General features: G+C 40.7%; 1 protein-coding gene across 4 annotated transcripts in view; it reads left to right on the top strand.

Moving 5' to 3' along the window:
* The window catches only part of CADM1 (cell adhesion molecule 1), a 384,950-nt gene that overhangs the window by 346,843 nt on the left and 21,197 nt on the right, over window positions 1-16,910 (top strand). For 2 of the 4 annotated variants that reach the window (XM_049857509.1, XM_049857508.1), the window contains exons 8-9: window positions 1,882-1,962; window positions 13,116-13,148. In XM_049857509.1, coding sequence (XP_049713466.1) covers window positions 1,882-1,962; window positions 13,116-13,148 — 114 coding nt within the window. The other 2 variants (XM_049857511.1, XM_049857510.1) reach the window with 2 other exon arrangements.

Genomic DNA, 16,910 nt, shown 5'->3' with positions numbered 1-16,910 from the left:
CTATGGACACCACCCACTTTGTGCCAATACTTTTAGAGTTAGGTATAGAAATAGCATTCTAGTATATTAGGGGCAATCTTCCAGATACAAAACATCCTATTTAGTGGTAAATGTTATCACTGAACCAGCAGAAAAAAACCACATTAACTGTTCACATGCTGGGCAGCAGGACCCTCTCTGGATAACCGTTCATGGTGTACTAGAGTAAGCAAGGATATCTTCAGAACTTGACTCAGGGCCCAGCTCACCTTGTTCATCCCTGTCTGCACCCACACCTACAGCAAGGTCGGGTGCATCCAAATGATTCGCGAGGTCACAAAATGCTTTCCCACCTGTGGCCCTCCATAAAAAGTGTCCAGGTAGCAAGACTAAAAACACTGCCCAAAATAGAGTATTTCTCCTCCAGTTCGTGTGGCTGTTTTAAAAAGGTAGTTTAAAATCACCGATTGAATCATTTCTACTTCTTGGAGAAGTAGGAGATGATTTTTTTTTTTTTTTTTGATGGAATCATTTTTTGGACTCGTGTGAGGCTGCTTTAAACGATAACTTAAACTGCTCCTGTCTCCAGTTTAAATAACCAAGTCCCCCCATAAACAGAGAAGGTTGTGGTTAACCCTTCCTGTCACATGTGTGTTTGAGAAGAGCCGTTTGCAAAGCAAATTAAAACCCTGAATTATCGATCTGTAGTGGAATCCATTGTCAGCAGACCTCGAAGCCAATCACCAAGGTAATGTTTTTCATAAACTTTCAGGAAGTTGTACCAAACCCAATAAAGGTGCAGTATATAATTAAAGTTTTGATGTATTAATTAGACAATCTGAGAGCACGCTTGGAGATAAAAGGACACCAGATGTGTCAGGGAGAAAAAGTTGATGTGCTTTAGATAAAATTTAAAATCAAAAGCCTTCAAATCGTCTTATGCTCTATTACAGCAGAGTGATTGCTTAGTTCAAAGTCTTGCTGACAATTTAACACATTCAGTTTGATCATTTAGGCTTAGAATATTTTTTTTTTCTCTTTCATATTCCCCTTCCTTACCCCCCAGATAATTTTTAGATGATAGACAAATATACACTCTATCAAATGTCTGACTACAGATTCCCTCTCAGGTTCCTGGCTCGAGGGGCAAGTCCCACTTATATTTCCTTCTCTTGTTCACAAGATGGGAAACACCCTTGCAGTGTTATCATTGCAGTCCACTTAGGTCATGCTTTTAACATAAGCAAAGGCAACTTACTAATATTCATAAGTTGTAAAATTTATTGACTTAAAAAACAAAATCTCAGGAAAATCTCACATGCCTGGAACTTGGTATTTAGTGGTGACATTCTCTCTTCTTTGTATTTATTACTGGTATAGAAGTAGTTTTACTTCCTGCTGAGATGTATCGATGGAGAATAATGAAGTTAACAGGCACAGAGAGCCAGCAAGCAGGGGTGCAGGCATCCTTGGCTGATATGAGCCCTTTAAATAGGGCAGCACTGTCTCCCCATCCTCTCGCCCATCTGTAAGAGCATAAAATGAAGAACAACAGCCCCCGCGCCCTCTCAGTGCTGAGTTGGTTTAACCTCACCTTTGAAATCTGAAGGGTCATATGTGTTGATTTTTCCTCCCCTCTCTATTTCACATCTCCTTATCCCTGGTTCACTTCATTAATAAAAAATCTCTCTTCTTCTTTTCTTAGCTCTTCCAACTAAGACACTGGGATATAATTACAAGACTTAAATCTTTGGAGAGAAAAAAAAAAAAAAAAAACGTTTGGTTTTAAAGGGGGATGTCATCAAAGAAGCATCTCAGTGTCTTCATGCCTTTGTTTTGTCATTACTGGTCATTGTTGTGTTCAGCATTGTGGGTTTGATTTTCCTTTTTTTTTTTATCCAGATCCCCCCACAACTATCCCTCCTCCCACAACAACCACCACCACCACCACCACCACCACCACCATCCTTACCATCATCACAGGTATGGTACCTTCATTACCATTGAAAATGTCCTGAATGTATATTGTCTTTCTGGTATGTATGAAAAGAAGTCTACAATTTCCCTTCCAACTCTTGGAATTTAATTATTCCCTTGTTTTGGAGCTTTAAAGACATTAGATGCTGTATTCTTAAGTTGAATCTTAAGGATGCCAGAAAATCTTTAACACGCAAGCATTTAGTAGATATTTTGTAGCTTATACACAAGAGAATTCCTTTCTAAGCATCACTATCCAAAGCCAGATGCTAGGGAAAATGGCAGTGTGGCTGCTAGAGAACACACGCATAGCTTATGATTAGCCACATTTGATGACATGGTAAGTATTGTGGCTTTGGATCTTTTCCTCAGCTTAACTTCATCTTGGTTCATATGAAGAAACGTGCACTCTTGAACATGCCCATTTGGGCCATGTTACACAAGGCAGAGTTGTCCCTCTTGCTCTGAGTAGTCACAAGCAATCAGAGTAGAGTGGCTGTCTTTTCCATGGGGAGCAGTCAGGAACCGCTCCCTGCCCTAGGCGAAGTGTTTCAGGGGTGGAAGAGGCAGCCTCAGTAGTTGCTAACTCTGTGGCTTTATCTCTTTGGACCATCTGAAACTCTTATTCAAAATGAGTTTCACTCTCTCTTATTTCTAAATACCACTGAGGGAGATGGCATGCCATCCATCCTTTCCCTGGCATCCAGTGGCTCTCTCAGTGCCTGATGTTCTGGGAGCCTTGGAGTTTCTTGTGCTGCCAAGGCAGAAAACACATGGCTGTGCCATGTCAACCAGACATGAAGAATTTCCTGAGGTAAGACCTTCCCCCAGCCACATTTACAGGTATCTGCGTGTAAAAGTAACTACTCTATGAGGAGAAAAAAAAAAATCTCTTTAAAAGGTAACATTTTCACTTCATTCTGCTATCGGATGAGACGGCATGGTCTCTTTGAACCAAGGCCCTTGTATACAATCTGATCGCTGGCCTTCTTGACCACCTTACTCACCGCTCTTCAGGTGTAACCTCACTTTACCACCCCAGATGTGCCAGCTGTCCTTCACATTGGCTTTCTGGAGACGTTTCCTATTTTCGCAGGAGTGGGTGAGATAGAGCTGACAAAAATCCAAAGTGTTCCATGAAAGAGGAGGCCTCATCATTTTATGAGATGTGAGAATATATTGTTTAATCTGTTTTCTTCACTTTTCTATAATCATTATAGTGGAGCAAAGAGAACCCTTAAACAAGCCACTTTTGAGGATTTTTCTAAATATTGATTACAAAACTATCAGTGCCTACACTTACTTTAAAATCTCCTGAAAATCCATCAATTGGTTTTGTGTCTCACTCTAAGCTCACGCAGGCTGCTTCCTGTATTCTCGTCTGTGGGTGTTTCTGTTTCAGTTCGTTGTTCGTTCCTTCTTCTTAAGTAAACTTGGTTCGTTAGCACAACGAATAGATTCGGCCCATTTCCTGTGTCATTAATAAAGCATAGCAAAAATGCTCCATCCTAACTCCTGACTTCCAGAGCAAACATGCTATCAGTTCTTCATACTAAGAACTAGGTTTTTTGTTTTTCTTTTTTTCCTTGCCCCTTCTTATCCCTTATCCAAGTTGTAAGCTGAATTAGGCCCATGCTTTTGTTACCAGGGAAACCCTGGTGGTGTAGTGGTTAAGTGCTACGGCTGCTAACTAAAAGGTCAGCAGTTCGAATCCACCATGCGCTCCTTGGAAACCCTGTGGGCAGTTCTACTCTGTCCTCTAGGGTCGCTATGAGTCAGAATCGACTCAATGGCATCGGGTTTGGTTTCGCGTTTTGGTTGTTACCAGGTTTTCATACAGTTTCTGGTGAAAATCCCTTTGGATGTCAGTGTAAACTACTTCGCCTAATTCTCCATTAATACTCTGTATATATTAACCCATTAAGGAGGAAGCCCTCCAGCAGTTTGTTTTCTCTTTGCAGAAGTTGCCAGAGTATAAGCCAGCCTTTATTACCCCTCATTTTAAAACGTTCCATGCTGGTAGCTAGCCAGGTTTACATTTTAAGGCCGTCTGAGGACTTATTCACTCAGAGTACGAACACCGCGTTTCTCTTTAATATAGAACAACAATTTTTGTTTATGGCTGGCCTCTTACTTTAAAAAAAAAAAAAAAACTTTTCTTAACACACCCTGAACTCCCCCCCCCGCCACAGCCAATCTCAGCAATCAGCCGAGCCCCTTCACTTCCCAGCTCTTAATCCTTCACTCCAGACTAAAGCTAATCTTATGTCCTCAGACAGCTACAACTTACTGTTATCACAGCTCCTACAGCATAGACTCTGCTTAGGAAGAAATTTAAAAAACAAACATTGCTTTATTTCTGTCCACATGAAAGGTGCCTTCAACAGGAACTTGTCTTTGCTCCCCCCACCCCACCCCATGTCTGTCTCTGCCTCTGGCCTCTCAGCTCGCGGTAATGGAAGATGATCTCATAGGTGCACTTTAGCCTCTTGATGTTAGCAGTTGATTCCTTGCTACACACACGGCACATTTGTGGTAATGAACGCCCAGATTCTCCCTGGCACACCCAAGAGTAGTTAAACTAAAATTACTATTAAAACAACTTGGTAGAATCCATTTGCCTTAATGGATGTGATCTTTTAGGCTTACTGTGTCTTAACAAGAGTCTTATATATATTTATCTTGCCCAGGAAGTACACTTGTGGCATTTAACATTTGCTCCTTTCTTCAAACAGATTAAAGGTTATAGAGCTGAATGGTTCTGTGCCCCGTTTCCAAAGGTCCACTACATCTAGACTGGTGCCTAAAAAATCTTCCAGACTGAATCTTGACAAATGGGTAGCTAAATTAATTTCCACTTCTCTTCTCTTTGCACTGTTTGGTACATTACAGCCACCATTAACCTTAAAAGCTTCAACAGCCAAATCCAGTGACAGTAACATAAAGCCTGAGCTTAAAAAAAGGGGGGGGGGCACCGTCATCTATTTCTTTTTTCCAGTCAAATGCAATAACTGAAACCCATTCCCCAGGTCAGAGTTCCATTACAAGAAAAATGTACAAATGCAACAGAAAAATATTTTTCAACTTGAAGGGTCATAGTTGATTCCTGATTTCTCGGAAAGGAAATGTTCCAGTGTTACCTTTTATCTTCCATAACCAAGACAATTGAATTGTTTCCCCTGTTAGGGAAGCAGACTGTCATTCTGTTCGGAGTCACCCAACTTCTTCAGAACATGAGAAAGCTTCATTCTGGAGATCCTTGAAAGAGGGGAGTCGGAAGCCTCCCCCCCCCCCAGGGATCATAGGCACCATGGGTGCAATGGGCAGGGTGCCCTCTGCCACCTGTCAGCCTGCTTCACAGCTTACACGTGAAGGGACACGTCTATGGGTAGCTTTATCTAGGGAGGAATATTTGCAGGCTAGAAACCTTCTGAAAGGAATATTTGATGTGAATTTGTCATAGGAACAGTGATAGTAAACTATGACACCATCCATATCATTAGAATCTCTTTGTAAATAAACAGTTTGGGGGACAGAATTGGGATGGGAGCCATTTAGAACTTCATTGCGGTTTACCAGAAGATTCCTTGGTGTCTTTGTCATCTCTCATGTCCATAGACATCTTGACCATATATTTGTTTCAACTATTGCTGTTGGCAAGTTCCTGTCCCTTCCATCTTTTGTGTTTGTTTGTTTTAAATCACATCCATTTGTCCATGTGGTTTCATTCATGAAGATATGAAAGAACAGACCGCGTAACTTAAAGTGCCCCTGGAGTCCTGTTAAAACACAGTCAGCCATTACCCTAGGTGCGAGTCCTTCATGTAGATTCCTCTCAGAAACTAGCAGAGAGAAGAGCCCAACTGCCACACTAGGGTTTTTGCTGTTGTTGTTTTGTTTTTAGTGTTCTTTGAAATTATTTGACTCTGTGTGTTAGGTATATATCAAATTGTGTATTTCTGTGTTTGGTGATAGCTTTTGCCCCTATCTGCCCGTTGGATCAGGTTTTTCCTGTAATCATCTTAAGAAAATACTTTGTATTTCCCTCCCTAGTTAATGTGCATATTGTATTGCACCTGCCTGGTTGTATCTGAGGAGCCCTGGTAGTACACTGGTTAATCGCCGAGCTGCAAAGCGAAAGGTCAGTGGTTCAAACCCACCAGCCTCTCTGCAAGAGAAAGATGTGGCAATCTGCTTCTGTAATAATTACAGCCTTGGAAACCCTACAGGGCAGGTCTACTCTATCCTACAGGGTTGCTGTGAGTTGGAATCAACTCAATGGCAACAGGGGTTTCATCTGAGTTAGGTGCTTGACGAGAAGAGGCCCACGAAAGGGCTCAGCACTTGGTTGTAAAACACCGTTTGCAGCACCTTATATATAAAATTCAGGCTGGGAGAAGTTCAACCTGTAGGTCACGCTGTCCATGTGACTGCCATAAATTAAAAACTTAAAACCACCTTAGAATGAGAAATGAATAGCTATAGGGCCAAATTCTGGAACACATTTAAAAATTCTTTCATACAAATGAAGTAGGTCATTTCTAAACGAGTTTTTCCCTTTTTCTAAAGCACATACCTAATATTTTATATTGTTCCTTGGAAAAGAAAACAAACAGCAAGCTTTTTCTTCTTGGTGTCTAAGCACTCAGAACCCAACATTCCTTGGAGGAAGTGAGTCCCACCCCCAGGCTCACGTTAGCGTTTCGGCTTTCATAGTCTAATAGCACAAGCTTTTTTGCGTAATGTGGTTTAGATCACATAAATAAAGAAGGTTGCTACAGCCCTTATCCTTCAGTGATGTTTGTAAAATATGCCAAAGTTGGGAAACTCAATACCATAGCATATTGTCAGTTTCTTAGATAAAAAGAAGTGCACCTGCACTTAGTACTGAATCTGTGCCATGACCATCCAGATTGTAATAGAGAGCCTTGCTCTGCAGAGAGCTGTCTGTTTCCCAGGGTCATAGCTTGATGATTCCTACTCTGTGCTATTGATATTTGCATGGTGCAAGGGGGTATAAGCTTGTCTGCTTTGGGGCATCAATTCAACATACATTAACCAAAAATCAAACCGTTTGTCATTGAGTTGATTCCGACTTGTAGCAACCCTATAGGACAAAGTAGAACTGCCCCATGGGCTTCTAAGGAGCTGCTGGTGGATTTGAACTGCTGACCTTTTGGTTAGCAACCATAGCTCTTAAGTACTGTGCCACCAGGGCTCCTCAACATGTACTGTTGGGTTGTTTTTGTGTGCCATCAAGTCGATTCCGACTCACAGCGACCATATAGGACAGAGTAGAACTGCCCCCAGAGGATTTCCAAGGAACAGCCAGTGGACTTGAACTGCTGACCTTTTGGTTAGCAGCCATAGTGCTTAACCATTACACCACCAGGGCCCCCAACATATCTTAAGCACCCATATGTACAGTACTATGCTCGTGCGTATGGAGACAAAGCGCTCATTGAACCCCTTAACAGATGGTTGGAGAAGTAGGTTATACACAGTGGCATTCTATAGGAGACACTGTGGAGTTGGGATGATTCAGTGGCACAGGCAGAAGGAGCTGTAGAAGGTTGAGGACAACGTCATAGGAAAGGTGGAATTTGTTCTGTGCCATCGAAGAATGAGTAGAGTGTGGCTAAGAGAAGGTGGCATTTTGGAAATTAAACATGAAGGTCCAACTTTATTTCAAGCATCTATTTTCCATGTATGTATAAAAAAAATGTATATTTTGTGCATATTTACATTCTGGGCATATATTAAGCCATTGTTGCTACAAAATACACATCTTTCCTCCTAGAATGTTCACTAAATTGCTCTAGCGTTTTTCTGGAGTTGACATCTATCCCATTATGACTGTTTTTCATTCATCATTTATTGACTACTTATCGTGTGTTCCCTGGCGTGCCACTGTCCCTGGTGTCTGGTGACAAGAATATTATTAGAGTACAAGTAAATCCTCACGAGACACCTTTTCATGCTTTTGCCCCACAAAGTACATGTCTTCTTCTTTTTTTTTTTCCATACTGTACATCTGCACATCTGTCTGTCTACATCTGTATTCTGCCTGTGATTATAAACCTGTTACAAATACCATCATAGCCAACCAGATTTTGACCATATTGATTTATGGGGGAATGGGAGAAATTTGAATACTACAGTGGCTTAGGTCACCTGATTCTGCATTTGTTTTTTAAGAAATGGAAAATGAGTAAGAATTTTTTTTCTAATGCTTCTGTCATAATTTCCATCATTTTATGTTCCTTGTTTAAAAATAATTCTGGCAATAAGGACTTGACAGGTTTCCCTACTAACAGTCTGTGAATAATGCAAATAAATAATATCATGAATACAAGTTTCTCAGGACTCGAAAGTGATACATGGAGCTCTTTTCATTCTTGGTATAGGGAAAATAAAGAACTTGGCACCAAGGACCCACTCTGGTACCTAACACCAGATGAGTATCAGCTACGACTTGTAGAGCCTCTTCCCTCTCTGTACTACCACCGTCCTGGCAACAGCCTCATCTTTTCAGCTTGTGCCTTCCTCCGTTTCTGTCCCTTCTTCCACCCAGGACTCACATACAACATGACATAGGAATCATTTTCCTTTTGAAACGAAACCACCACACAGATTCCTGTTATTTGGCAGAACATCTGGTTTGCAAATGAAAAGGTCTCGGGCACAGCAGCACTAGACGCTTTTAACAAAATTTGAAGTTGCTTTAAGATATATATATATTAGCTCCCCTTCCCGCTGTTCTGTGGACACAGTCTCTTCACTCAGAGGGGAGATGGCATTAAAAAGTAAGAGAGTCTTATGACTCTCTTGTTTGGGCCTTTTAGCTTCAGTTCTGTCCCTATCCACTTCTCGCATCCTTAAGACACAGGATCTTAATTAAAGCATAACATGGATGGGAAGAAAACTAACCAGGAAGCCAGTAGCAAGTAAGTTGCAAAGACTAGTTTTCTAGCTTTTCTTTTTGCTTTCAGTAGATCTCAAATAAGTCAAAAAGAGAGGGAAAAAAAATGATATTTACTATATATCGGCCAGCACAGCACAACTATGAAAATTGTCAGGGGAATTCCATGCCTGCCCTAGTGTCTAGATTTAAAGCAGCTCCATAACACAAACCGAAGGAGAATTCAATTAAGAAAACCCATTGGCTCCTTACTGACTTTAGTTAAGAAAATAAACTGGGGAAAGTGTATTAAAATATGTCCAGACTGCTTAGTATGCTTTCATTTAAGCTTATGACAATCAAAATGGGAGAATTTAAATTCTTTACAATTAAGCTCTGCTTTTGAGCTTTTTTTTTTTTGGTTTTGAGCTGATTGGGTTCTTTGGGTTATTATGCTCAGCATTTTTTAATGCAGACTGTACTCACACAACACCCCAGAATGCAGCCTTGCAATGGAGCTGTGCATTGTAAAGCAAGAGCACCACAGATCAACTGGGGAAGAAAAAGTATTTAAGGTTGTGAATTTAATTTTGTTCTAGGATTTTCATTTTCATTTATGGCACCCATTGTGTTTGAGACCGTGGACTAATTTATGGATTAGTTTTAAACCCCCAGCCTGTCACACTCCATGAACAATTCTAAGTTGGAGAGAACCCATATGAAAGGATTAGAATGTGCCACAGTGGAGCTTCCACATGACTGTTTCAACTAAGTATTGCCCAGCTGCCTCTCATGCAGTAATTTTTTTTTTTTTTTCGCTACTTGGTTAAAAGGCTAGTGTCTCTTAATCCCACACATTGTCAGAGCTTTTTCATTTTGTAAATATCTTATACCACAACATGAAATATATATGATGTTTAATTTATTCCAGATAGGGCCCCATAAGCTGCTGGGCTGGCTGGGAGACTAAGAAGAGAAGTCAATATTAAGTGAAGTGCGCATCTTTCAAATAGCAGTGCAGTGCCCTTCCTTGGATACCTTGTTTGATTATACTCATAAAACAGCGAGAGACGGACTATTAAGGCTGCACACACTTCCTGGGTTTGCAAGAACATGGGATTGTTTTTTTGTCGACGGTATAAAACAAATGTACAATAAATTTGCCCTCATTGTAATTAAAATTGAAATAGGGACAATAGCTCAGCAAGGCCTTTTTAATTCCATAACCTACCACCACTGCTAAGTCCACTTCAGCTTTTTGTGACCTATTTTTCTCATAGGCGTAGCTCGAAGATTGCTTTTTAAAAGCAGCAACAAAACTAGCTTCAAAAAAGCATTTGTTAGGGCAATTAGACACTCTCATTTTTCAAGCTAATTACAGCATTTATAACTTATATCGGAGATTAGCTATTCGCCTTGTGCCTATACACTTATGACCCCACAGGTTGATTCCCAGGGGTGGCCTTGTAAGTTTATCCAGTTTTGTGATGAAGATACCCTAATAAATCCCACTTCACAGAGCCACACTTATTCCAGAGCCAGGGTGTCTCTGGTTTCTGCCTGAAGTCATAACACAATTAGGAAGGAGAATCAGAGTCTGCCATAGCACTCTCTTGTGGTGCGCGCAAAGTTGCTTCTAAAGAATTTTTTTTTTTTTTAATTCCATACTTGAAATAGCCTCTGTTCGGATAGCATACCAGATGCTCCTAGGGAAATGGAATCTGTAACTCCCCAGATACAGCCTCGATCTGGTTCCAGACTTTGTAGCCAACCGTGTTTCTGCTGCAGTCTTCTGCTCCATTGCTGATCCTGGTTTTGCCGTTGCCAGCTCTGGGAACTGTGCTGTTTGCCTTGAACATGTGTTTGCTTTTAACTGTTTTAGAACATGGTTTCCCTTCTCAGAATCCCTTTTTCCTCCTCTTTTGGGTTCAACTGATGGATTTCCCATCCCAGAATGGGGAAGCAAGCTTACTGTAAACTTTTCCTTCATTTAGCTTCTAGTACCCACCTAGGAGCTGACTCCAGGCTTCACTTGGTTTAACTTCATCAGAAACCTGACATAACGTTATGTAGTAGGAAGACAGTAAATTGGGGTCATTGGTTAATGCTAAGATAGTATTTTTGAGGATGGTAATCCTTTGTTTTACTCCACCTTCCTTTCTTTCATTTTACACTGGTTAAAATAGAGCATGTTAGAAGAGCTGGGTTTTTTAGAAGAGCTACTACAAAAATAATGAGCCAATGCGTCTATTGCTTTTTTTTTCAAGTTTTGTAAAGGAGCCAATGTCTATCCACAGGTGTGCATTTGATTTTGCCCCCAAATTTAAAGCCCCTCAAACTAACACTGAACTTGGAGGTTTCGATTGAGGAGATGTGCCATCTGTGTCATGGGAATCTGGGAGTAGAGTGTTTCAACTGTACAATTTTCTGTATTGTTTTTACTGCTGTTTTATGCACACAGACTTGACTTGTAAGTATTATGTTCTTACGCAGTGTATGTTATGTTTTTCTTCCCTTCATCAATTTTTCAGAAACTCAGCTGTAACTTATACTAAGCTCCAGTAGCCTTTCAGACTTCTGGTTAAATCTGGCTCCTTAGAAGGGCTCTAACTTTAAATGGTCTACGGTCCTAAGGAAAGCATGCCAACTGAGGGGGAACACCAGTGTGAATTCGTGTGTCATGTTTATAAATCAGAAGCACTGGGCTTATTTGATTAAAAAAGTTCTGTTTGGTATTCCAGTGCATTTAAACATTGCCTGTGTCAAAAGTGAAGGGTCCATTGTCAAAAGTGAAGGGTCCATTCTGCAGAATTCATGAAAATAACTACCAGCTAAATAGCTGCATTATTTGAAGAAAAAAAAAAAAGGCAGGTAACTACTTGCAGTTTTAACCCAGAATCCCACTTCAGTCACCAGCTTCTGACTAGAGATGACTTGCTCCAGGCTCAGTAACACCTTTCTTTTCCCGCCCGAAGGTGACCAGAGGAAGGAAATATACTTGAAAGACGAAGAACTGGAAATGAAAGCATTGCCAGATGGGTTGACATTAGAATGAAGTTGGCCAGAAGAGCAGTGTTAAAATGACTATGGAAAAAAGAATGTCATCATGTATTTTGTTTGATATTTATCCCACTTCCCCTCCAGCCAAAAATAGAGAATTCCTTGACTTGCTTGCCTGAGCCCCTTGAGGGGTTTCATGTGAAGTGGAGCCAGTACGCAGGCCTGGTTTAGAAGCCTGGCAGAAGAGGGAGAAAGCTTAAACAGCATCAGAAATAGAAGACGAGAGAGGCAAACTACATTTCCTTCCACAGCAAGCACATCTAGTAATGACAAAAAAAAAAAAAACCATTATGTCCTATTGCACCTCTAGAAGGCAAGACTCCTGGCCACTCACGACAATGAATATGGTGCTGAACTGGGTGCAAAGGGATGGCTGGATAGTTAAATTTTTGGAAGGTCACATGATTATAAGTGGCATTTAGCAGATTGTGTGGACTTGAGTGTTTTCATGAAAGGCTTCAGCTCTTAGACTGTGACATATTAAGAGCTTCAGAGTGAAGGATGGATGAGTAGGGCGTGTTTGTGTGTGTATGTGTGTATACAGAAACTAATCTGTGAAAACCTTTAACGTGTTTGTTCCCACGGCTTCCCAGTTAATTGAACTTCCCAGCTAAACTCTGCTGAAATAACACACTGGAGGGGAAACTTGAACCCTTAGATTTGTCTACAGGCATCTGAACATAAGCATAAGCACCCTCCGAGAATGATGAATTCAGTGGTGCCTAACTGGCAGTCAAGAAGCCCAAGTGTCCGGGTGGGCGGGGTTCAAAGAAAGGCAATGTTTGAATGTATGAATCCATTGTTTAAGCTGTCTTCCGACTGAGCTTTTCTGTCCCAGTCCTGAGCCTTGATGCCTTAAGAGCCATCTACCAGACACTGAGTTTGCACTGGTGTTTCTCGTCACTTTGCATGTTCCCCTGACTATTGACTAGCAAATATGTGTGTCCTGGCAAGACCCCCAGGACCAAAGAGTTCACTGTTTTCCTCATTAGCTCGCAGCTTTGAGCTCAAGGCATGTTTTAAAACAGTGCAGCTCACGTCAAATGCTTTTTGCTTTTCATTTATTATTGCTTGTCACGCAATGTTCTCTGAAAGCTTGCTCATATATTATCTGTTCCATTTTTTTTCCATTTTCCCTTTTTTGCATGCCGTTCCTCCTGTTTCTTCCCTTCCTCCAATCCTCTGTTCCCGTCTGTAGACACAACGGCGACGACAGAACCAGCAGTTCACGGTTGGTATCACATTACTGTTTATCTACTTGCTCAGCGCTGCTGAGAGGCAAGGCGAGCCTCAGAAAAAGAAATGTAGTCTTCAAAGGAAATCATGTTTCAAGTAGACTGATCTCATAAATATACTATGATTTTTAAGGCTTGAAAGGATGTCGAGTCTTGTCATTTCTGTTGTAAGTTCGGTAGCCAATTGCTACTCTCTGGGACCAGGCCGTCTCCCCACTGGCTGGAATGGCATGAGCTCAGGTTGCACAGGGTCCTCCTTATTTATATAACTCCACCCAATGTCAAAATACATGTGCCCTCCAAAAACTAATATTTGCCTAAAAACCGTAGGATGGGACTAAATGCCCAGTCGCTTTCTTCATTTATAGGTTATAGTCGCAGGTACATTTTGAAGAGGAGTTATTTGTTACTTGGTAGTTGAGATTGAAGGCTAGCTCAGGGAGGAAGACTCCTGTATAAATTCACAGGGTGGTGATGATGAAGATCATTGCTCTTCTTTAGGAAAGTCAAGACTTGAATTATATTCCTAATTGTATTCCCCGCCGCCCCCCACCAACCCCTTGCTCTTTTAATCTGTGTGTGCTCACATATATTTGTTGCTAACATTTAGCAGGAAACATCTCCAAGAAAGATACCATGTGTAAATGCTAAAAGTATTAAGTGGGACTTAAAAAGATCATTTGTGTGTGGGTGTCTTGTAGGCAAAATACTAAAAAGCTGGTTAAGACTTTAACCAAAAACCAAACCAAAACCAAACCCACCGCCATCAAGTCAATTCTGACTCATTTAACCAAAAGGTGATAAAAAACTGAGCAAGCAAAGCTCAGGAAAGAGCACCAGGTAGTATGCTCACCATTTCCCAATCTCATCATTGACTTTGTAGATTAGAACAAGTCTATTAACTTTTCTCTGTCTCTCCAATCAGAAAATTAGGATCATGTTTCATCTGTATATTACTTTTCTACTTAGCTGGAATCTAACTTAGCTGGAATGATATTGTGCTTAGAGAAAGATGCTAGTTAAAAAAGAGCTTAATTTTCATAATTGAATCCAAGGGAGCTATTTTGTAAAGGGCCTACTTAATTCACTTTGCCTGTTGTGCAGAGTTAAAATCTATCAGTTAAATGACAAGAGGTGATCACCCAACCCTATACTGTTAATTCGACTTTTAGAGAAGCGTCTCTCCCTAGCACATACTGACTTCCTTAAATAGACTGACACTTGGGGCTTACCAGTTAGAAATCTCTAAGCAAAACCTGGCCTATGAGAGCAGTCGTTGAAGGTCAGCAGGCCATGGTGCTTGGCAGATCATCCCCGTATTTGGACTTTCCAATTAGGAATTTCGAGAACACAAATATATGGAGCAATATTTCCCTCCCCACCCCGTTCCCATCTCCTCCTCTCCCTTTGCTGTCATTGGCAGAAAGAGAAAAAAGTACATAAACTAAGATAAAGGTCCAGGTACCCTGACAATCATGAGAGATGAATTAGGTATAAAACTCCCACTTTCTAAGGTAATGCTCCATAAAAAAAAAAAAAAAATGCTAAATCTAGAGCATTGCACTCCATTAAGCTTAGTTATTTGTAGATTTCATCATTAATTGAGCACCTCCTGGTTTTTATTGATTATTCTCAGAGTTTTAAGGTTATTTGAATGTAGTTCAAGAGATTCTGTTCTATACTTTTTAAAATGCTTTTAAGTTCTGAGCTTCCTGTAATTAAACTACAGGTCCAATGTAACCATAAGATTGCTGAATTCTGTGAGATCTTTAAAGAGATATTGATTATCTCCTAAGACTCCAGAGTTCTGTTTTGTAGGTCCTTTCAGTAAAATTCACATACTTACTTTTACTCTAATGGATAGAGGTCTTAAGAGTTGGATGGTGCCGTCTTGAAAAATGAGAAGTTAGCTTAGGAGCCAGTCCTAACTTTATGATACAATTTTTTTGTATCATGTCTTTCTCTCTGGAGAGAGAGAAAAAGAAGGTGATCTCTTTTTGTGGTATAATAAACATTTGGAATAGAACTTTATAAAAGCATTCCTGTGGCAGGAAACAGACGCTATGTACTGTGAGAAGCAACTGTCTTATTAATTTCGGGACAGTGTTCAAGCCAGTGATACCCCAGTAGGATTTTATTGACTGGTAGTGCTTGAGAAATAGATCAACATATGACTTAGATAAATACATGTATTTATATACACACACACACACAGCATACTTTAAATTGGACTACTTAACAGCAGAGGTGGAGAGAATAGAGGACTCAAGTTGATCCCTGTATAAATACATTCTCTCACTTGTCCAACATCCTCATAACATCCTCCCAAAGGAGTCCTACCACTGTTTTAAACAGCAGTTCTCTAGTCTACAGCAAAAAGCTCTAATGAAATCTAAAGTAGTATCTAGAATTTGTCTTGATGGGGGTGGGGGGGTCATCCAGGTAAATTGTCAGGATAGAAGTGGTAATAGACTATGGTAGAAGTTACAGAGAAGGGGTCCAGATTTCCAAAGAGATGAAGACATCCAACTCATTTTATTCGAGTGAATTATAGCTAAAAACTGCTTCAGTGCAGCAACCACTTAGATTCGTTTGAGAATAATCATGAGATGTTCATTATGGCGATCTGAACCTAGGAAAATGTTGTGAGTTGATGACTTCACAACTTAAATGACAAGACATATTAGGCCAACCAGTTGTGACCATCTAAAAAAAAAAAAAATTACTGGCCTTAAAATTTTTCATGTTGGATTCCCTTCCTTATTTCTCTTTTCTTTAAAAACAGGAAAAGAAGTAACTCAAAAATTTTTAAAAAGCTTTCCCTTTGAAGACTCATTAAAGTATTTTTATTCAAGCTTGTATTGCTAGAGTATGTATGAAGTATACCAGTTGTCTATGTGTGTTGACCGTTCTTACCAGTATCTGATTGGAATAAGCATGTACTGAAAGTTAGAAGTGCATGGGCATGATTCAAAATCAAATGGATTTTCTCCAAAACAAAACAACAAGAAGCCACAATGTGTTTTTAAAGATCTAATCAAAAGTAAAGATAAATAAATGCGAGTGTTAGAATGGGATTTTTAGATTAGGGTGATGCAAGTAATCTTTGAATGAGGTTCTTGAGCATTTGTGTTTTTGGAGCTCATCCTGAAGGCCTGAACAGGAAGAATCCTGTGTCATGTGTGCATGGTGAGCAACGCGGAAAACACTCTGCCAAACCCCGGTGCCACATGGCTGAAATGGATGCAGAAGTGCATGAGTGACCTAAGCACGGATGGTGTGGTCGTTATTATGGTTATTGATGTGTGGGTACGTGTGACGGCTTCTGTTTGTTTCAATGTGAGCGCTTCTCTGTGTCTTGTGCCTTGTTCTTTTTCTGCTTTTCCGCCCTGTGTGTCCCCTCTCCCTGTCCCTCACCCTCGTCCCCCACGGGAGGGTTCGGGTGACCGCATGCCCCTGGTCTGGAATAGTGCTTGTGCTTTTGCTGCACTGCAGTAAGCTGGCTTCTTCTGGGTTCGAGGTTCTCTCTCTCTCTCTCCTTTCTCTCCGCGCCCCCCCGCTATTTCATTGTTTTCAAGTCTACCTGCCCTCTTGCTTTCCACCTCTTGATACATTAGAGGCTGATAAGCTCATGAATTTTTATATCCCATGTGATGGTGGTAAGACTCAAACCGGGAACCATTCTGAAGAACCCTTCTTCATTTTCAGTTTTGGTCTCACGATGTTTCACCTGTGCTCCGTATGTGCTCATACCCTAC

This window comes from Elephas maximus, chromosome 17, assembly GCF_024166365.1.
Source record: "Elephas maximus indicus isolate mEleMax1 chromosome 17, mEleMax1 primary haplotype, whole genome shotgun sequence".
NCBI lineage: Eukaryota > Metazoa > Chordata > Mammalia > Proboscidea > Elephantidae > Elephas > Elephas maximus.
Note: the sequence above shows the minus strand (reverse complement) of the source record. Positions and strands in the feature narration are given on the sequence as shown.